This window comes from Sinocyclocheilus rhinocerous, unplaced genomic scaffold, assembly GCF_001515625.1.
Source record: "Sinocyclocheilus rhinocerous isolate Xijiao unplaced genomic scaffold, SAMN03320098_v1.1 scaffold1435, whole genome shotgun sequence".
Lineage (NCBI taxonomy): Eukaryota > Metazoa > Chordata > Actinopteri > Cypriniformes > Cyprinidae > Sinocyclocheilus > Sinocyclocheilus rhinocerous.
In genome coordinates, this window is record NW_015644861.1 from 1,122,158 (window position 1) to 1,144,676 (window position 22,519).

At 37.1% G+C, this 22,519-nt stretch overlaps 3 protein-coding genes across 6 annotated transcripts in view; 2 read left to right on the plus strand and 1 right to left on the minus strand.

Annotated features, from left to right (window-relative positions):
* Window positions 1–497: 497 nt before the first annotated feature.
* pla2g12a (phospholipase A2, group XIIA) lies at window positions 498–1,919 on the minus strand. Of its 3 annotated transcripts, XM_016576695.1 has the most exons (5): window positions 1,865–1,918; window positions 1,511–1,781; window positions 1,304–1,380; window positions 970–1,135; window positions 498–812 (listed from the first exon to the last, which is right to left on the minus strand). In XM_016576695.1, exons 2-5 carry the CDS (start codon window positions 1,737–1,739, stop codon window positions 694–696), a joined length of 591 nt encoding a protein of 196 aa, XP_016432181.1. In that variant the 5' UTR covers window positions 1,740–1,781; window positions 1,865–1,918; the 3' UTR covers window positions 498–693. The 3 variants fall into 3 exon arrangements, with proteins under 3 accessions (XP_016432181.1, XP_016432180.1, XP_016432182.1); XM_016576694.1 differs by having other exon boundaries at window positions 1,511–1,919; XM_016576696.1 differs by having other exon boundaries at window positions 1,520–1,918.
* A 3,584-nt stretch (window positions 1,920–5,503) lies between these two features.
* xpa (xeroderma pigmentosum, complementation group A) lies at window positions 5,504–10,081 on the plus strand. Its single transcript, XM_016576732.1, has 7 exons — window positions 5,504–5,679; window positions 6,372–6,556; window positions 6,666–6,776; window positions 6,971–7,076; window positions 7,302–7,467; window positions 8,545–8,662; window positions 8,890–10,081. Exons 2-7 carry the CDS (start codon window positions 6,379–6,381, stop codon window positions 9,042–9,044), a joined length of 834 nt encoding a protein of 277 aa, XP_016432218.1. The 5' UTR covers window positions 5,504–5,679; window positions 6,372–6,378; the 3' UTR covers window positions 9,045–10,081.
* Window positions 10,082–14,976: 4,895 nt separating this feature from the next.
* The window catches only part of LOC107758893 (uncharacterized), an 8,790-nt gene continuing 1,247 nt past the window's right edge, over window positions 14,977–22,519 (plus strand). Inside the window, exons 1-2 of one of the 2 annotated variants that reach the window (XM_016576731.1) lie at window positions 14,977–19,355; window positions 21,771–21,821. In XM_016576731.1, coding sequence (XP_016432217.1) covers window positions 15,150–19,349 — 4,200 coding nt within the window. In that variant the 5' untranslated portion in view covers window positions 14,977–15,149 and the 3' untranslated portion in view covers window positions 19,350–19,355; window positions 21,771–21,821. Of the gene's footprint in view, window positions 19,356–21,770; window positions 21,822–22,519 lie in introns of those variants that run through there. The other variant, XM_016576730.1, reaches the window with a different exon arrangement.

The following is a 22,519-nucleotide window of genomic DNA, read 5'->3' on the forward strand; positions in this document are numbered from 1 at the left end:
TATATATATATATATATATATATATAATAAAAATCATGTAAAATATACTTGTTTTGAACCTTTTTTTTTTTTGTGAGTGTGTGAGAGATAGTTGTTACTGGACATACCTAAGACATACTGTATACTGTAATAATACTGTGTGCACGGCTTAATATATCCATTGGCTCACTCTATTACTCATTGGTTTTTATATTACAATTCTGATTTGTTGAAGCTCTTCTTGCTATGACCATTCTTTGCCATTCCTAGTTAATTATGTAATAATGTGAAATGTGAAAAAAGATGTGAAAAACAAAAATCTGACTCTTTATTGTACTGAAATCCTATTGATGTCACTTGCATAATAATTTGGAACACAGTGTATGTCTACTGATTCAGATGATAGGTTCATCAAGGTTTTCACAAGTCACTTCATGCAATGTTAATTTTTTGGGGTTTAAAATCTTTATTTTATCCCATATTACAATCTGATATATATATATATATGTAGTGTGTGTATATACAATAAAGGCACATCGGTATATATTTATGATCATATTAAATAATTTCACTTCTTTTGTAATTTAAAAAATGCAAAGTTTACTTTGACATTGCAATGAACGCATACAAAGCAAAGAAACAAATTGTATTGCATCTTGCTGTACCCTGAGACCATAACACACAATCAAACTTCAACATAAATATATTAACTGTTCACAGATCAGCCTTCTCTTCATAGTGGCAAATGCAGGATGATCTTTGGCTATCCAGGTAAGGCTTACATCCCACGTGCATGACCGTATCAAAGAGCAAAGTCACTGCTGATTCACAGGCTGCGAAATCAAATATGGGTATAAGGGTAGAGCTCAGCAATTTACATAGAAATACAGTAGGATATCGTTAGAAAGACTGTCAAGTTAAAATATAATCTGTTTTTTGTGAAATACATACAGTTAGGACAGCCTTCCACGTTAAATTGTTTTAACTTACCTTGAACACTTTGGGACAAGCCCAGTGTCATTTGTAAATGACTACAGATGGACTCCAGACAGACCTGGAACTGCTCATCACAGTCATTTTTCTCTCTCCCACAAGTATCATAGCACAGATCGTGCTCATCACAGCATCTGGTCATAGATGGGATCCCAATATCAAGCTGCAGTCAAACACAAGTCAGGCGAGAGAATATTAAAAGAGTAAGCAACATTCAAACTAGTGAAGCAATCACTTCAGTTTCCCACTACAGATAAGTGAAAGCCACAATACAGCAATATGAGTAATTGCTTCTATAAAACACTAAGTAACTGCATGTTGTCGTCTTCACCTGAAATCCAAACAGAGGGGAGCCGCATCCGTTGGGTGGAGGTGATTTGTATTTGGGACGAGGAACCGGTGTGTACCCTATAAAGAGCCAAATCCCATTACCAGTTAAACCATATGAAGAGGAGGGTGTACATTTAATTCTAGAATATGTAAATTTGTTCTTCACAAAATGTTTCTGTTATTGATGTCCAATCTCTTTTAAACTGACCTAACTTACCGTCATTGCACTTAAAAATACACCGTCCGTCTGAACCTCCGATAAAATCCAAAGCCATATTAAGGTATTTGTCTATTTTAAGAATCCCATTCCGGATGGATTTTAAGGTCTTTTTCCAGTCTGGAGGCTTAATGTCTTCAGTAAACCCATCGCCTTTAATCACATCAATCAGTATTCCAGCAGAGAGCAGCAGTGTAACGCGGATGACACGACAGGGCATAGTTCAACAAGTCCCTCTTCACAGGCTAACTCTAGAGTCTCTCTGTAAAGTATTTCTTTTACTTACGTTTCCAAAAAGAGAACCCACATGCTTAAATAGAGACCTTATAATACGGTTGTTATTACCTTATATATGAGCGAAGTTCTTCTTCTACTACTTTTCTACTGGCGGTTGGCAAACTAACTCGGGGTGCATCTCCGCCACCTACTGGACATACGATACATAAAGAAAATAAAGAAAAACACTAACGTTTTAAGTAAATAAAAAATAAATAAATATTTTTGTTTAATAAAATTAATATTAAAAACTTACTTTAATGTAAATCTTTTGAAAGCGCATCTTAAGATATAATAGTATATAAATAAATTAAACATTTGCGTTAAATATTATGTTTGTAATTAAATATAAAAATAATAAAAACGTTTAAATTCATAAATCAAAGAAAAACATAAAACTACTTCATGTAAATATTTTGAAAGCATACCTTAAGATATAAAAGTATACTATATAAATATATGTAACAAGATTATTTAATTAAATAATTATAAAATAATTAAAAACGTTTAAATGTATAAATAAAAAAACAATACAATTACTAAATAGCTTGAAAGCCTATCTTAGGGCACAACGAGGGGCAGTCGTTGCCAAATGGTTAGAGAGATTTTGTTGGCCTGAATTATATAAAAAAGTTAAAATTATGTAGGTAGGAAAACAGCTGTGTATAGGTCTTTTGCATTGTACTTGCATGTTATTTGTAAATAAGCATTCTTCTCCTAAACATATGAAACTCTACATAGAGAAGTTGTGGTTCAGATAAAAGGCACATCAATGTTTTTTTTAAACAAATAAACACTTTTTATTAATGTTTCTCAGGTTCAAATTTTCAGAAAAATGTTTTTTTTTTCAAGGACATGGGCCAACTCGCTGACTAGCCTTGCTTTTGAAAAAGAAGAGTTTTATGCACCAGGATGCTGTGAGCTTCATTTACAATTTGTAAAACAGTATCATTCTCATCAGGAAAGCACTTATTTCTAAAGCCCCGTTCACAATACATGCGACACGCAACAGCAAAGCGACACAATCCCATTCATTTCAATGGAGAGCTGGCGATTCCAGCGTTGCCAACTAATTTTCAGGGGAAGTTGCTAAAGGAAGATTAATTTGTTGCTAAATGACGCGATGTCATTGCGCGGTGACGTCATTGCGTAATCACGATGCAAAATTGTGTCACTGCATCAAATCTCAACAACAACAACAAATGTGAATATGTTAATTTAGATGTGTTTATAAAATAGCATAAATGCATAACATAATATTAAAATATAAACAACTAATTTTAAATACAACATTGAATTATTTAACACTTTCAAATTTTTTAACAATTACAATTTAAGTTTATTTTTATTAGCTAGTAAATTAGTAAAACTACTCATTCTGAACAATTATAGATTTAAGCAGTGTATTAGTAGTTCGTATGCTACACTCTAAGAAAAGTCTGTAAAAATAGGGCAAAATCTATTAATATGAAGGAATTTTCAGAGCTCATGTGATCGTTCTCCTCTCGCGCCGTAGATAAACATACGCAATGGAAGAAAGTAGGCTCTGTTTCTCATTCATTTTTGTTTGTATGTACGGATTTAATTTAGATTTAGATTATATTTAGTCTTTTGCCTCCAAAATGTTTGTACTTAGCGGTAAGAAACCTGATTCGCTGTCAAGGCAACCAGTATTGAGAACGCCCACTAGCAACCTCATCACCAGCCCCAAGGCTGCAGATAGCAACATTAATTCTTGCCAGGTTTGCTAGTCCCTTTACCAGACTGGAGACAAGAGCATCTGAAAGATTAATGCCAAAAATGTCAGCAAGATCAAGTTTTGCAAGCAGGCCATCAACAACACTCTCTACAAAATGAAATGGCAAAGTTAAACCTTGAGAGGCTTCAGTTATTTCTTCTTCTTCTTTCAAATGGAGCTTCATCAAGTACCTCCTCAAGCTCCATCTTCTGTTCTGAATCGAAGGTCTTTTTCTTTTTTCCAGACCTTGGTGTGAACCGCTCATTCTCAGGTATATGTCAGGCTTTGAAGTTTCACTTTTAAATCTTTTTAGCTCATACAGCTCCTCAAAGCAGTTAGAAATGACATCTTCAAGCTCCAGTTCCTGTTCTGAATCAAGGTCCTCCAACTTTATTCCAGAACTTGGTCCAAGCACCTCATTCTCAAACATTATTTACATCCCAAAAGTTCTGACTCATGCAGCTCCTCATCAGTAGATTGAGCAACTGATTTCTTCCCTAAAAGAACAACAGGAATTAAACCGCTTGTTAAATTCTGAGGTTGTGTGGCTGACATGAAGTCTACAATAAAATAAAATAATAAAATAAAATAATTCTGTTGTATCATAAAACATATTTTATATTAACAAAAAATTGCAGCTGTATTAAAATAAAATAAAAAATTTGATGTATAAAAAATAAAATATTGCTGCTGTATCGAATAAAATGAAAATAAAATAAAAATATAGTTTTTGTATTCAACAAATAAAATAGATTCTAATAAAAATAAAAATATTGTTATTATATAAAAATAAAATATAAATATTGCGTGTCTATACAAAATAATAAAATACAATATTGATGTTGTATTAAAAAATATAAAATAAAAATATTTATATTGTATCAAAAAAATGTAAATATAAAGTAAAATAAAAATGTTGCTGTTGTGTGTATATATATACATACATAATATATATTGCTGGTATATTAAAAAAAAAATTTAATGCATTTGTTTTGTTTTTATACGTTACCTAATATTTTAAGCATTTCATCATATTCTGTTTGATCCAGTTATGGGATTGGTGTCTATATACAGACACTGATAGTGACCTCTCTGATAAGTCACTATTTCAGAGGTGAACTTTGTTTATATTAGGTGAATGAAAACAGCATGTACTACTGTACCTTGCCTGACTATCTCAGCAGCCCGCAGAGGATTTTCAGTGGCTTGATCGACGATATCCATCATTATATCGATCACTGTTTTGCTGAGGATGTTCAGAGCTCTTCTCTCAGCTATTGTCATGGCCCTGGGGCCAGCAGAGTGCCAGCTCTCCTCCAAGGTGCTGAATTGACCCATATGCGATCATCATGTGGTGTGCCGGGCAATCTCAGGAACAACTTCAGATTGTTCTCTGCTGCCCGCCGACAGAAGTATTGAAGCACGTGCATGTCCATTTATTTGAGCATTTATTAAAAGTAAATGATGTCTATTGACAGCGACCTTTGTACTTGATTTGTGTTGATTTGCTAATTAATGTATTACTAATTAAAAGCCATTACTTTTCACACATCTTTAAAAATATAGCTACTTTCACATAAATGGTAATTTTCATAAAAACAAAAACAACGGAAGCACTTGTTTTCTTTTCAACTCTAGTGTGCCCTGGTCAGTCTTAAGAAAAACAAATTGATTTGACACCTTGGGTGAAAAACAGTTGTTGAATGCTATTTCTCCATCCTTTCTAAAAGATCGATCGTTATCAGTGTCAAAATGCTTCAAGAAATTAAATCATAACATGCATTGTATATGTGTTTTTGGTTACGAAATATAAATACTGTTGTGAATAATAATAAGTATTCTAAGTGAATAACATTGGTCTCCGGATGCTGCAAACTCTTCAAATGAGAGGTTTCGGTCGCAATGGTCATAGACATATAATAATAATAAGGCAATGTAATGCGTTCCTTCTCAACGTGGTTCCACAAAAGACTCACTAGATGGCGATGTTGGTCTGGTGGTGCAAAACATTCAAGAGGAGAAGAACAACATCACAAACATAGTTCATTCCATCACGCATATTAAACTGAAACGCTGGACTGACATTTTCAAGATTTCATTTAATTTCTTCTTGGACCAACTATAAAAACAGAAAACAAAGTTTCCGGTAAGACATCGCTTTATAGACTCCTTGTCGGTAGGAAGTCTCAAGCTCTTTGCTTTATGTATTATAGCAGCCAACCTACATGTTGTTATTACCACTGTAAATGTATAATATGCAATATATTTGATTGGGGATTTATCTAATATTTTATGTATTTATTAATTTATATATTTATTCATACTGATCTTGTGGATTAAAGTAACGAACTTAAGTTTATGCTATGTGCATATAATATTGTTACCATTCTAAGTTTACAATATTACATTTGATTTGGGATTTCTCTAGTATTTTATTAATGCATTTATTATTTACTTAATCATTCATATTGATCTTCTCGATTGTGGTTAACGTTAAATGCTTAAAAGGTTTTGATTTTTGGTCACGGTATAATTCCCTAACTTATATTAGGTGATACAGTAACCAATAATAGTTTATACTAATAATATTATTATCACTATAGATTTATAATATATTAAATTTGATTTGGGATTTCTCTAATATTTTAAGTATGTATTTATTTATTCGTTCATTTATTTATATTTATCTTAATTATTGTGGTTGTTGCTGGTTAACATTTTTTTTTTGTTCTCAGCTAACTTTTTATTTGTATGAATAATTTTTTATTACTTACTGATTATTATTGTAAAATGAATGAATGACTAAATGTGTCCAAACTGGTGTTGTACATTTTATAGACTGATCATGGATGTGCCAGAAGCCAGTCATTCTCAAGATGAACCGCCGGATGCTGCAAACTCTTCAAATGTTTCCAGTGTGTACTTAACACCGCACATGTTGGCCAAAATTGAACGTAACAGACAACGGGCATTAATGCTCAGACAAGCCAGGCTCGCCAGTAGACCATCTTCAGCTCCAGAAGGTTCGCCATGAGTTAACACGTACCAGAATTTGCACGAATTTCACCTGTTTAAGATTGTGTAGCTAAGTTTATCATATACTAGGGTGTATAATAATCTGTCTTCCCTCAGGAGCTACATGTGCTAAAGTGGCCAAAATTATAGACTCAGGTGCAGGCTTTTTTATTGAAGAGGAGACAACAGAGGATGAGCAGCAGGAAAAGAGAGTGGTTGAGCAACCAGGTAATCAAAAATGGCATCTCTGATCTCTCTCTCTCTCTCTCTCTCTCTCTCTATATATATATATATATATATATATGTATTACTCAATAATAAAAATACAAAAAAGTCCTTCATAACAGCTTTTCCTGCCCAATAAACATCCTTCATAATTCTGAGTGACAAGTAAAAAAAAAAATTGTATGTGTGTGTTTCAGCCCCAGTGATGGAGCCTGATTATCTGATGTGTGAGGAGTGTCTAAAACCATTTATGGACTCTTATCTCAGCAACAGTTTTGATCTGTCTGTGTGTGATAAATGCAGGTATGGCATCTATTCATTGTAGGTTAAAACATACAGTGTTACAGAGCCTACTGAGTTTAATGGCTAGAGCTGTTTGTACTGTATTTATTTAAGTGTTTATCTTTTCAGAATTTCAGTTTCAGTTGTTCATTGTGTTTCCTGTGCACCTGCAGTTCAACAGCTGCTCAAAACAAGCACTGCAATGTGTATGCTTATTTCATTTTATAATTGCATATGTTTGCATAGAGACAACGATGTGAAGCACAAGCTAATATCTCGCACGGAAGCCAAACAGAATTTCCTCCTGAAGGATTGCGATCTGGATCAGAGGGAACCACCACTGCGATTTATTCTGAGGAAAAATCCTCACAATCCACGTTGGGGAGACATGAAGCTCTATTTAAAGACACAGGCAGGTTCAACACATCCTCAAGCAAGAGCTGTAAATAGAAGCTGATCTCATTCAACCCAAATATTATGCTCGGGATCCCTTCTAAGGATAAATTAAAGTTGGAAGATAATCACATCTTCATTCTTCTCTTTACCGCGAAACAACCGTCAAGCAGTATAAACCAGACCCCACATCTGCCTTTTTTAGTCACATACTGTACAAAAAACACACCATTAGTTGAGCCATTTGGAAAAACAAGTTTACCATATAAGAAATGCCACTTAATCTTGAATATCAAATTTATTATATTATGAGTACACTTTTCAGCAGTGTTCTATACAATAACATTTGTTAATCAATAGCTAGCATGAAATGATAATGAACAATACTTTTACAGCATTTATTAATCTTGGTTAATTTCTTTGTTCTATCATTTATAATGCTTTTATGTTTTTGAAAGGAGTCCCTGTGATCATCAAAGCTGCATTATTTGATCAAAAATACAATTATATTGTGAAATATTATTACAAATTATAATAACTGTTTCAATATATATATGAAAATGTAATGTATTCCTGTGATGCAAAGCTGATTTTCAGCATCATTACTCCAGTCTTCAGTGTCACATGACCCTCCATAAATCATTCTAATATGCTGAGTTGCTGCTCAAAAAAACATTTCTTATTATAAAGTTGTGCTGTTTAATATTTTTGTGGAGCCATGATTTAATGTCATTGCTAAAAAAAAAAGAATTATTTCTTTTTTTAAAAACGTCTTGCTGACCCCAAACAACATGTATGCTTCTAATTTAAATTCTAATTTTGTATACATTTATATTAATGTATTATGAGAAAACATGTAATAATAATGAGCATTATTGTATTTATAAATTAACTCTAACCTTGATTAATAAATAATAAAAAAGAATATTTTTTTCATTGTAATGATATCTAATGCATGAAGTTAACAATTTAAACCTTATTATAAAGTGTTACCATGTCATGCATCTTTATCATGAATATTGCTGGTTTGGTTTGGTTTGTTGATTTTTGCTTGTGTATGAATACTGTATAATTACTTTTTGTTTTTTACATTAAGGTGGTAAAGCGCTCTCTGGAGGTGTGGGGCAGTGAGGAGGCTCTGGAGGAGGCCAAGGAGAGTAGAGAGGAGAACAGGGAGGTGCAAAAGCAGAAACGCTTTAATAAAAAGGTTAAAGGTATGAAAGCCGATGAGTCTGGTGCAGTTACTCTTGGATGGTCAGACAGACCATTAAATTAAATGTGCTCTAAAATCATTTTACACTTAATAAGGTTGAAGACTTCAAGAAATTACATACCGATTAGTGATTAAATGAGCGTACCTTTGAATGAATCGACTGTGACCGACTACATTTGGTCACAGTGTGTATTTATACATTGCTCTCCATCTTCATCTGGCTTTCAGAGCTGAGGCGGGCAGTAAGGAGCAGTATGTTTAAGAAAGATGCCAGCATTCATCAGCATGTTTATGGCCCTGAGGAGCTGCTAGACGAAGAGGAAGATCTCTACAGGAAAGTGTGTCAAACATGTGGGCACGAACTCACTTTTGAGAAAATGTAAATACATCTTCGAGGTCTCACTGCTGTGGCTACTGTTTAGGGAAGAAGCAGGGTCCGGATCCAGGTCAGCGAAGAGTAATCCTGATCTTGTTTCCGGTTCTCGACACATTCTCTTGGATTGCAGTCCAGGTACCAAAACAGACTTGCATCAGTTTCCACTTGAACCAGTTTGGAGTATCTGAAACTCCTAACCAACATAGTGGTGCAGTTTTGCGTTTATGCCTTCTGAAGTTTAGAAATGTCAGCATTTACAGTAGTGTCAGGTACGATTAGAGTATATCGCTCTAGATTTAGTCACAAGAGGGCACTGTAGAGCTACTATTGTCAGAAAACTCTATGGTCAAAATGATAGATGATGTAAGGTTGATGTTCTTTGGCATTTATGGGGGAACACACTGCTGGACATACTCTGTATCTGTGAAATAGAGAAGAAAATGCAAATGGTAATACTAAATATTACACCATATCACGCTGTAATTAATATTTAGGATGTGACTACCAAAAATCTGCCCTCTCAAATGTGATATTATCATTCCTGAATATCATAACGACGAGGCAGAAGCACCAAATTAGGCCAGAGTTGAAGTGGTCACAGGATCTCATTTCTCGCTCTCCAACCTCGTGAAGTCCAGTGCCTGTCTGTTCGGTAAGAGATATTGATGATTCCATACAAGAGATTCTCTCACGGTGTTGTGTTTCAGTCTGTCTGTGTGCCTATTGAGAGTATCAGACTTCCCAATTCACAAGAAACACGAATGCACTCATTCCTTAATGGCCACTTTCTTCTTCACCTTTCATGCCAAGGTTGGCTAGATACTTTTTGCTGTATTAGAAATAATGAATTTGGTCTATGAAATGTTTGTTTAAAAATAATTTTTTGTGCGTTTGTAATAAATGTTTTTTTTTTTTTCATATTAGGAAATGTTTCTCCATTCAGTTTACATTATCAGCTTTTATTATCTGATGTATCGATGACGGCAAACATGCATATTATTATTCTTCAGGGGCACGTACTGTATGATCGGACCACATGCCCATTTTTATCATGGCAAAGCTTGCGTATGTGAGTGAGAGCGTGAGTGTGTGAACGTTCCTTTTGTCATGGTGTCCACTAAGGCAGGGTTACACATGCCTTGCATTGCTGTCATTATTTGTGTTCGCCTTATATCTTGTTAGCTTTTTAGTCTTTGGCCCACTGTAGAATATCACCAAATGAAGGACATCTCCAGCAATGTCCTGAAATGTGACTCCTGAAGTTAGTAATACCAAATTAAAAAATGTGACAATAACTTTATAGTTTCTTATAAAATACAAATGTAGTTTATGTGGTATATGTATTATATACTACTGTTCAGTAAGATGATTTGTTTAGTCTTTTATGCTCACAGGATACATTTATTTGATCAATATCTTTTTTTTTTTAAATATTATTACAATTTAAAATAGCTGGTTCCTGATTTAATGTTTTAAAATGTAATTTATTCCTGTGATGACAAAGCTGAATTTTCAGCAGCCATTACGCTAGTCTTCAGTGTCACACAATCCTTCAGGAAGAAATATTTACTATTATTATCAATATTGAAAACACTTTTTTGTGTGTGTGTGTGTGGAAACTGTGATACATTTTTTCAGGATTAGCTGATGAATAGAAAGTTCAAAACAACAGCATTTATTTGAAATATAATTTTTTTTTAGTCTTTAACTGTCACTTTTAAACAATTTAATGTATCTTACTGACCCCAAACTATTGAACGGCAGTGTATGGGCAGAGCTTGTGGGTTGGTTTTCCATCATTTATAAGCCACGTGTTCACTGCCTCAGACCCCCCATTGATTTAATGGCCTGCATATTCACTTTGTCAGGCTATGTCAAAACTCAAGTAAACTATGAACATACAGTGGATGCAGAATTATTTGACAGTGTTAACGTCACAAAGGTTAATGAATTCATTCCTCAGTGGGGCATTCCTTTTAGTGGGGCATTTTTATTTCTGTTCTCATGCCTGGTGCGTTTCTTATGACCTAATTGTGAAGTCTCAGCATAGCAGTTCTGAAATTTAAAACCATCCACGCTTTTATCATCATTCACACTGACTCAACTAATGCACACAGGGACATGAGACGAGCTGCCTGCTAAATTGTATTGTAGTATTGTAATAATAGATCTAAAGGGCTGTTTGTTGATAGTTAAAGGGGAAAACTTATTAATAATGTATAGTATAGCGTAATCTGAGCTTGAACATAAACTACAAAGGAGCTTAATGCATTTGCAGGCACATTTATTTAGTGCCGTGTAACGCTGTAACTTTTGCTTTTGGTAGATAGAAATTGTATAGATTGCCTAGTGTCTTTGCGCTGCTGCTGACGTCCCATGACCTCTGCTGACCTCTGGGGTCAATGTAAGGCCGAAAGACCAGCAATGCACAGAAGAGTGAGAGAGAAAGAGAGAAGGACATACCACGCTAATGCCTGTGCTTTGATTAATGGCACTCATGATTTGCCACCTGCTGTTTTATATGGCCCTCTGTGAGTAACTGATCTCGAAGTGCTTGCATGCGTGGCGTCCGCATTTTAAATAGCTGCCTAAATTTAACAGCTTTGTGGAGGTCGTTAAAAATTCAGACACCGACAAGTTTGTAAGCAGCTTTCGTTCTGGTGTGAAAACGACCTCTGAACCATCAACGTAGTCCGTTATATATACAGCTGTCATAGTGGATCCATCTTTTACCCTCCCTTTCAGACACGTGATGGTAATACATGAGATGTGTGCCGGCCCATTTACTCCATATGCAAATGCTTTACATACTGTTAGCAAGTGTTCTAAATGGGTGCCCCATAACTCGGCTCCTCCACGGCTCTGGAGGATAGATTAACCACTGGGAGGGGTATATGTGCAAACTGGCATCTTTTTTCAATTTTTGATACATTTTTCACTACAATTCTCTACTAAAAAAAGTTTTTTTTTTTGGTCAAAGTTTATTTTATTAGGTGTTAAAAGTTACATTTAACACTTTATAACAATGTTCAATAATCTGTAAAATTGATAGACAACTGTAAAATGCTTAACAATTCATGTACATTCAGGTATGAGTAGTTCAGTGAAGTTCTGTTTTTATTTCTTAGTGCAATAATTAATATAAAATATGAATAAACAATATTTTTACAGCACCTTTCAATCTTGGTAAATGTTAATTTATACACATACTAATAATAGTAACTAGTGAAATTAATTGTATTAAATTTATGGCAAGTTTTTTTTGGTCAAAGTTTATTTTATTAGGTGTTAAAAGTTACATTTAACACTTTATAACAATGTTCAATAATCAGTAAAATTGATAGACAACTGTAAAATGCTTAACAATTCATGTACATTCAGGTATGAGTAGTTCAGTGAAGTTCTGTTTTTATTTCTTAGTGCAATAATTAATATAAAATATGAATAAACAATATTTTTACAGCACCTTTCAATCTTGGTAAATGTTCATTTCTACACATACTAATAATAGTAACTAATGAAATTAATTGTATTAAATGTAATAACTAATTAAAAAGTTCATATTTAAATTACATAAATTAACATTAGTTATTGTATTACGAATGCAAATTATTTAAAATGTAACGGTACAATATTTATAAATGAACATTGACTTAAAAAGGTGTTAACACTTTTTTTTTTTTACTTAATTTACTTAATGTTAACAAATTGTTAAACCCTACTGTAAATATGTATATATAAATATATAGTATTAATAAAATGTTTCCTCTTCTTTGTGACAAAATGTTAGTATTTCTAAATGTTGGCATACTATTTAAAAGTAAATTACATATGTAAATGAATCGTCACACTTTAGCATATCTCCTTTGTTACACTTTAGCATATTTTCTCTCATAGGTTTATTTTGGAAGGTCAATTTCTTGGCAACATATATGGTAGGATGTTGAACATTTATGGTTATTGTCCAGAAAACCTTATGGCAGTCCTTTAAGCAGTCGTCTATGCCAATTTGGATTTATTGTGGATGAGCTTCCTTAAATTTTACATAAAAGTATTCTTTTACAAAAACATGATAATACTAGAATTTTATTTTGGAAGATAAAATGAACAGAAAATCTGATTTAAAAGTTACACTGATTTACTAGGTGATTAAAAGTTTTAACTTTGTGTTTGTAACCAACATAAAAAATGACTGTAAACTGTAAAAAATTACTGGATTTTGACTGAGATATCAGTATCAGCCTAAGGAACCTTTACAGTTTTGAAAGTTCTCCATGTGACAACTATAGCCTCTGTCTTTCACTATTTCCTTTAAAGCATTACCAAGGTAAAGGTTTCATGTTGCATTTTAAAAATTAGGATTTATAGGTGAACATGCTGTTATTAGACTGAATGTCAACATCTTAGATTTATTGTATAAGTCTGTGTTGCCTTCTTTATTATTGGATGCCATGATTTCAGACTGTCATATCCCTCACACCTCTGCAGTTGTTCTTTTCGCTCTCTCTTTGTTGGGTTGTGGTTCTCACGTCTCTTTCCCAGGGCCAGCTTGCCTTCTGTACGGTTGGCAGCAGGCACTGGCTCTAATACGGGCATGCAGCTGTCGTGGGCCAGAGGCGGACATTGATAACATTGAGTTGACAACAAATGTTTCTATACTCGCATTATGTGAGCGGTTATGCACTTCTAGGAGGCGCACGCCCACAGTAGACCCACGGCTCTAAGCTTCGTGGACTATGACTTGATGTCTAATAATACCTGTGTAGAGTAGTGGAGAATGGGGTATCATGTCTTCCCTTTGATCTAGGAAACTGCCCACAATATTTGTCATGTGAGTTAATATTTATTAAGGACACATCATATACAACTGCCTATGATTAAGAGATGTGCATGAAAAAAAGAAACTGACAAGCATTGTTTGAATTCTACAAACTCTTTTGCATGTCAAAATAAACATTCTTCACATATATTATTTGAAACTAAATTTATTTAGGTCAAAACATAGATATTTAAAGGGGTCATATGATGCTTTTTTAAAGATCATTATTTCTTGCTGATGAATTAATCATGTATTTTTATGGCAAGGCTAGCTGTGAATTATTACATATGAGGCATTCTTCCTAAAATAGTAACAGAAGTGTCAGAAGCTTTGGGGTCAGTTGTGCCAGTGTTTTAATAGTCATAGTTATTGAATTTGGATGAAAACCTTAATATTACAAGGCTTACTATCACTAATAATCTTGGAGTGGGAACCAAATTTAAAGGCATGCCGTTAAAGAGAATCCCACCTATCAAAGAAAAATTATCAAGGATTTTTTTCCACTAAATAATGCATTATGATGCTACCAGCAACAACTATTCAATACATTTCCACACAGTCCTGAAGATTGTACTAATGCATTATAATGCCTAGTAGTTTGTTCAATCCATTACAGGATTTTTATAAGCGAAAACATTATTCTTTTATTTAATTCGTTTAATTATTAGTGTAGTAATAGTTTAATAATATAATTAACAACAGTAAATAATAGTTTACTAATACATTAAATACATAAATCATTCTCATGGCTGGTTTATGGATATTTTTAAACTTCAACTGAAATTTTGTGAGCAAAATATGGGATATGGCATTTTTCAATTAAAAAAAATATATATTTTTTTAATAAATATAAATTGCTCACGTATTCCCCAATGTCTAAACCCCTTAACATGACACAGCTTACCTTTAACGTTGAAATATTTCCAGACATCCTGAAATATAATTGTGTATTAGTTTAAGTCCATAGTTGCCCTTGCCTAGAGGACAATCTAAAAAAGTGTCAAGTTAATGGCAGCTATGCAGTCATCATTTATAGCATTACGTCATTATCATTACTAGACCTATGATTAGCGGTAAGGGGATCATACCTGTGCAGTGAGGCACTCAGTGGACAACTCTCTCTCTTTCTCTCCACCCCCTCCCTCTATCGTCCTCGCAGTGTCTCCCCTCGCTCACTTGTCACTTGCTCCTCGCGCACGCACAGGACCAGTTCACTCACTCACACAAACCGTACTGCGGTCCGGTGTCAGAGGCAACACCACTGATCTCCGTGCGGGACGCCGTTAAGAGCAGATGGAGACACTTCAAATGGCCATCTCGATCAGAAAGGACACCGGACCGTTAAAAAAGCCACTGGCAGACACTAAAGAACACTGCAAAAGTGACGATCACAGCGAAACAAATTATGTAGACCTGGGCAACCCATCGGACATGAAGTCAGACAGCACAAAGACAGTAAAAGTCACTTTCACAGGCGAAGGGAACCAACTGGCAATATTCAAATGTAAAGGCGATGCATCCATCGCCAGGATAAAGAGTCCTGGGGTGCGAGAGGAGACTGGAAATGCCGATAAAAGTTCATCGAAAGCATGCCACGCGGGAAAGTGCCATTCGGAGGGACTTTGTGGAGAGCGCGCTACGCTGATAGATAATTATGTGGACGCGGGAACGGATGTAAAATCCGAAGATCCAAAGTCTGAGTCGTATGAAACGGAGGAGTTACAATACACCGACATGTACTTGAACAGTCGCTGCGAATCAAAGGACAGCACGAGCGTAGCGGACGTGGAGTCACACTATATAACGACGCACGAGATTCAGCTAACGGAGTTAGATCACGACGTGGATTACGAGTTCGGACGAGGATCCTGCTGGGATTCCGAGGATGATAATCTGGTATATTCATTTGTTGACTACGCATCATTTGACAGCGACGAGACGACTCTCGGAAGAATCCAAAGCAAGTCCAAGGGCAATAAAATTCCTCCCACTTCACGCGCAGCGAAGCTTTCCGCCACAGGTGCTCTGGTTAGCACCGAAAGTGAACTCTGTGAATCCGATAAATGTGCCAGCTCGGATGAAGGCGCTGGACAGCATGGAAATTCGGCCGGACATTTTCACCTGTCAATCAAAACTTCTTCGCGCGCGGTCAACGACCCTGCCGGTGTTTTGGGACAGAGGAATGTCCGCTTTCACACCAGACGTGCAGGTGAGCGGAGTCACTATTCGTTCAAAAGCTCTGACTCCAAAAGCGAGACCATGTTTGACCGCTACTTTATCCCACCTCCGGGTCGCCAGCACCTCGCGAGCAAACTGAGGGGAAAAGACATCAACGAATATTCCAGTGGCGCGTCCAGTTCCGTCAGCGAACTGGATGATGCTGATAAAGAGGTGCGTAATCTCACCGCGCGTTCCTTCCGGAGTTTGGCTTGTCCTTACTTTGATGCCATAAATTTGAGCAGCTCGAGTGAGTCCTCTATGTCAGAACACGGACTGAGTATTAACAAATGGTCCGCTTTCGTCGACTTAAATTACGGCAATTTGACACGTGAGGCGCACAACTACTCGACGCCTGTTATGGAGGTCAATAAAAGCACCGAGTGTACAAACATAAAAGACGTGGTTCAAACCAATACACCTAGCCCTCAAACTAAAATAGTGTCGCTGAAAAATAACTTGAACTCGCAGCAGGCGTCTAAGAAAATAGAGTTACGAAGCAAGCCGGGTGAAACCATCACACTTACTGAAACCTTGAACTTCAACTGTAACGTCGGTGCCGGGATACCTGCGCGCGAGAGGCGCGCGAAACGCGCTCTGAATGCCATAATGTCACGTTCCTCAGCTGATGTTACGGGCACCACGCCAGCCAAGGCGGGGTGTGAAGCAGAAAGTCCGTTCGGTGAATCCTTGGAAGACGCCCACAAGAAAGCCATCTTTGCTTCTAGTCTTTTGAAAAATGTCATTTCCAAGAAAATGCAGTTTGAGCAAGAGCGTAAAATGGAAAGAGGTGAAATAAGTGATACACATCCTGTTCCATCAGTCTCCCCTCATGCTAAGGATTGCAAAGAGGCTGTGAAGGGCTTACAAAGGCAGACTTCAGAAACCGCCTCAGGACACTCTCAAGAGGAACTCGGTGATGCAACAGACCAGCCAGAAGAGAATCCATGTTCCCATGCGGCTGAAATCACTGAGTCGCTCTGTGACCCAGAAACGACCTCTAAATTAGACCCAAGCGAACCACTAAAGACTCCTTTGACCCCCAGCCAAAAGAGTGCTTTCAAAACCTGGAAAGATGGAGAGCAGGAAGCACAAGGTGAGGGAGAATCTCAGTGTGCACTGGAGGAGTCGTCGCCTCTGCCAGACACCTCAATTAGACCTGCGACGGAAAGCAGTGAAAGTGTTGAGGGCGAGAGTAGTAAGATGATTAAGATGTCTCACTTGTATGTCCCTAGCTCGCAGCTTATGCCTAAGGAAAAGGAAGCTGCCGGGCTTTCATTACATAATATGAAAGTGACTGGAGATCTTGCAGAGTCAGATGGGGGAGGGTGCGAAAAACTGAGCTCTGGCCAGCTCCATAGCCCTGCGGACACAGACCAAACCTCACAGTGTCAAAAAGCCCCCGAAATCAAAATACGCCTGCGAAGTGTTAAAGAAAACAAAAGCAATCAGTTCAATATCACCAGTCTGTTAACGCCTAATATCCATCACAACCTCAACGCTAAAAAGGCGACGAGCGAATCTAAAAGCCATTTGTCGACCATATCAGACAAAGTACCGCATTTCATGGTGAGGGATATTAGAGATAGTAAATGTAAGTTCCAGACACCTATTCATCAGGTTAGAGACGTGCGCAAATTGGTAAAAAGCTCATATCGGTTTGTAGCACTAGAAAATGCTTGCGGTTCATCAGGGACGGCATCCACAGCATTACGAGAGGAGAGCAAGCATGTTAATAGGGGACCTGACAAGAAACCATTTCCTTCACCAATGGTAATAAAATGCCAGTCTGTGAACAGAAACAATGCCACAAAACCTTCCAAGCCTGCTAACGTGGGTGAGAGTGTGGGTGAAACGGTGAGATTATCCCCAAATCTCTCAGAGTGGGCTGCTAAAAATGAAACCTTGCGCACCGCACCCGCTGCATTGCCATGCGCTAAGCAACCTGTGACTGAACAGCCAGAGTTTAGCTTAAAAATTGATGCTAAAGCGGCAAAACAAAAACCAGAAAAAGCTGAAGAAGGCAACGAGAAGAAACCCGAGTCGAAGGCTTCAAATCAAATAGCTCTTGAAAAGTTAAAGGCAGCTGTGAAAACTATGGAGCAACTGTACGTTTTTGATAGGAACGAATGGAAGCGCAAAACGCAAGCCCCACGACCAATCACGGACAGTCACGTGCTGTCGCTCATTACGCGAGAGGAGCAAGGAGTCCCAACCAAAACGGACTTTGAGAACGAATATGGGAAAGCAGACACAAGCTTGCAGCTGCGCGCTGAAAAGTTGACCATGACCTCGAGTTCTGGTGTTGACGAGGATAAAGTGTGTATACCAACAGGTTCTCACGACCAGGAAGACACAGCTAAGTTAGTAACCGAAAGGGCAGATTCTTTCAATGACAAGTGCATTTTTAGTCTGGGCAGTAACCTCAAAGCACCTACATGTATCAGTACACCAAATGACAGCGCTCAGCAAATGTTTTCTAGCAGAAACTACAGCCTTAAATCTCATAAAGCTCCTTTGTCATTGAAAATCTGTCCTTCTAAATTGAAAAGTGAGGAAAAGCACCAGAAAGAGCAAGTAGACTCTGACAATTACCTAACAATCCCTGTTAAAGCTCACGCTTCAGATTCAAAACACTCACAGGCATTGGGCTCACACCCAAAGCCTTCTTATCAGCCTTTGCAACGCTCACCTATTGTAATGGAGTCTTGGTCTCCTGATAGTCAGACGGCCACAATATATCACCACGCCGTGCCCCTGCCGGCTGTACCTGCCGCTCAACCCCAGCTACTCTGCCTCACACCGCCAACAGACCTCCCACCGCATCACATTCAGCGCAAGCTCCTGCTGGACCCCGCCACTGGCCAGTACTACTTAGTAGACACCCCAGTGCCCATGCAGCCAGCCACCCAGCGCTTTTACCATCCCGAGACTGGTCAGTACTTGGACATTCCTTTATCACTCACCCCAGTGCCCGTGTCCGTCTCGCCGGTCACCCTTGGTCCTGCAGCAGCCTATCCCCCCACCTACTTGGTCTACCCCTCGAGCCTGCTGCCACCCCATCCACACCCGGTCCCCCAGTCCCAGTCATCCACTTGCTCGGAGGGCGAGGACGTGGTGCAGACGGGCAGCATGTATCTGATCCCGCAGGGCACCGCAGTTCCCAGCAGCACCACCAAACCTATCATCAATATTACATCCCAGCAAGGTGCCCGTATTGTTGCTCCACCCTCCTTTGATGGCACAACCATGAGCTTTGTGGTGGAGCATCGATAACAGAAGGTAAGTAGCCACTGCACTTCAAAAATGAAGACAAAAAGTATCTGGACACTTTCAGCTTGTCAAACGTTAGTTGAACATGTTCATTGTGTGATGAATTGACTTCATACTGTACATTTACTCTAAGAAAACAAGGTACAAAGCTGTCACTGGGCCGGTACCCTTAGGCACAAAAGCTAAAAGGTACATCTTTGTAATACATATATAAATAATACATATCAGTACTTTAAAAGTACGTAATAGTTCCTAAGTGTACATTAGTACCTTTTGAAAGGGTACCAGCCCAATGACAGATCTGAACCTTTTTTCTAATATAACATTGGGACCAGTTAAATGAATGTCATTCTAAAAAAGAGGCCAAGCATCACTTGTTTGCAGATGCTATTGATGCAGTTTGATGTTTGGTTGCACTTAAATTCATACATTTTCAAGTGTGGCATAAAGTGATTTGTATTAAATCCCAAGCCTTACAGTGAGTGAAGATTGCTTAATATTGAGAAAAGTCAGAAATATTAACAATATTTAGGTGTAAAACATATATATAGACAGACAAAAAAGAAAAGTGTATCATGTCTAACATCTGCTTTCTGCTTTCGTGTCTGTATATGTTTGTCTATGTGGGGTGTGGGTTTTGTAGCAGTACTGTGTGGGAAAAAAAGTGAATGTGAATGAAGTTATGAATTTTACAGTCTATAATACACATGCATGTGCTTGGGCCTGAATATTAATGAAAAGTTGAGACTTGTTCAGGTTTTCATGTTTTTAATGGTTTAGTATGCCTGTGTGGTGTATTGACGTTGCTTCATCACGACAACACATTTTTTATTTGTTTATTTATTTATTTATTTTATTTTATTTATTTATTTTGGTTTGAATCAAAACAACATGACAAAGAATAGTGTCAGTAAGCAAAATAAAGGCCATGGTGGCACGTAAAACACTTTCTGAGATGTTTAGGTAAGATAAGAAATAAATCTTGAGAGGAAACAAGACTCAGATTGCTTGACTTTTGCATGAGCTTAATTAATGTTTCATGCACAAAAAGAGAATGTCACAAAGATTTTGCAAGTGACAGTATGATGTTGATGTTGTTTTTACCATTGCTCATAGTTTTTCTTATGATGCGCATCGACAAAATCATAGAAATACCAAACACTGGCAACTATTGCTGGCACTTAACAGTATGCGTGTGTGAGTGTGAGCTGGAGTGTGTGTACATGTGTGGAAAGGTCAGTAGGCGAGTAAAGTATTTGTTGTGCTGAGGCAGTAGGATAACAGCTGCTGGGGCCGATCAGAGGACCAACAAGCTGCAGCAGCTTTTTATAGAGAGTGAGAGGGACCTTCGTAAGTGAACTTTAGAGATTTTGCAGTCTGCTGCATTACTGGCTGCAGCGATGAAAGCAATATGGTCATTGACTGCATATTTAATGTTTGTGGTGAAAGACATATAGCATTGTCATTTAGACTTACTCTAATCTTTTGTTTCATGGCATTCCATTTATGTTATGCTGCAACAGCTGCATGATTTACAGTAGTACACATAAAATGTGATGAAAACAATAGCAAGTTTCTGACATGGGTGTTCCTTTAATTATGAGCTTGAGTCCCAGGGGTTGATTTCAAAATTAAAAACAACAAAATAAAAAAACAAAGAATTTTTTTTCTTATTTATGTTGCTTCAAATAACTCATGTTTTGTTTTCTTTTTGTTAACCGGACACAGATACAGATTTTCAACATTAAATATGACAACTATGATAATCTAAATATAGAGTGAAATAATTATTTTTTAAAAATCTATAGCAAAAACAGTATTTATTGTGTGGAAAAACAGCTTGTCCGTTTTAATAATTAATACGTTTTCCATTTTTTATATGAAATTTCAAGGTATTCAAACTCAAGCTATAATTATTCAAGGTAAAATTTCAAAAATCAAGATAAATATCATTTGTAAAAAGATTTCTTGGTTACACTTTATTTTAAGGTGTCTTTGTTACAGTGTAATTATACATTTAAGTACTGAGTAATATTAATTAACTACATGTACTTACTATATGGTTGGGGTTAGGATTAGGGTTTGGCTTAGGGTTACTTGCATGTAATTATGCATAATTAATTGCTATTATAATAGTAAGTACATGTAACTTGTGTAACAAGGACACCTTAAAATTGTCAGACTCTGTTCCGTGTTTTGTGTGTGTTTTCCTCCCCCCACGTGCTCCATGTCTATTTCATGCCCATATTTGGTCTTTCATGTTTCCGGTTCCTATTATGTTTATTGATCCCAGGTGTTTCTCGTCATCCCCTCGTCATGTCTTGTGTATTTAAAGTGTTTCCTTTTCTTAGTTCCTCATGCTGTCTTAAATGTCTACACCTCGTGCTGCGTGTGTGTCTCCTGATTCCCCTGTGTTTTCTCCAGTTCGGATATAATAAAGACTGTGAATATTGCAACTCCTTCGTCTCCGTGCTCCTTCGTTCCGCCACAGCAGCATAACCGTGACAGGACCATTATTATGTGGAGCAACTAAGAAAAAAACTATTTAGAGGCAAATCATGTAAACTTGTAAAACTGGACATTAATATAAAATTATTTTGATCTATAAACCTGTATATATGTGGAGTGACTAAAAAATCAGTTAAAGGCAGATTGTGTAAATTGTTAAAAGGGGCAATTATTGTGAATATGCTTTAATATATAAACCTGTAGAATAAACATGTTGGGGTGACAAAGAAAGAACATAATAACAGGCAAATCATGTGAACTGGTAAAACTGGGTATTAATATAAATATATTTTGTTGAATAAACCTGTAGTTTATACATGTTATTATGTGGAGTGACTAAGAAAAAACGTAATTTAGAGGCAAATCGTGTAGATCATGTGAGAAACTTCCAGGCTGTCAAATCACAGAAGACCTCCATCCTCTGTGAATTACTGCTCCGCCATGGCCTCCTGAACTGTCTGCTCCGCCATGGCGCCCTGAACTGCCTGCTCCACCATGGCGCCCCGAGCTCTCTGCTCCACCATGGCTCCCCGAGCTCCCTGCTCCGCCATGGCCCCTGAACTCCCTGTGCCGCCATGGCACCCTGGACTGCCTGATCCGCCCTGGAGGTATTCACCATGTCCCAGTCCTGCACCATCCTCCAGGGCGCCCACCCCCCCTCCCTG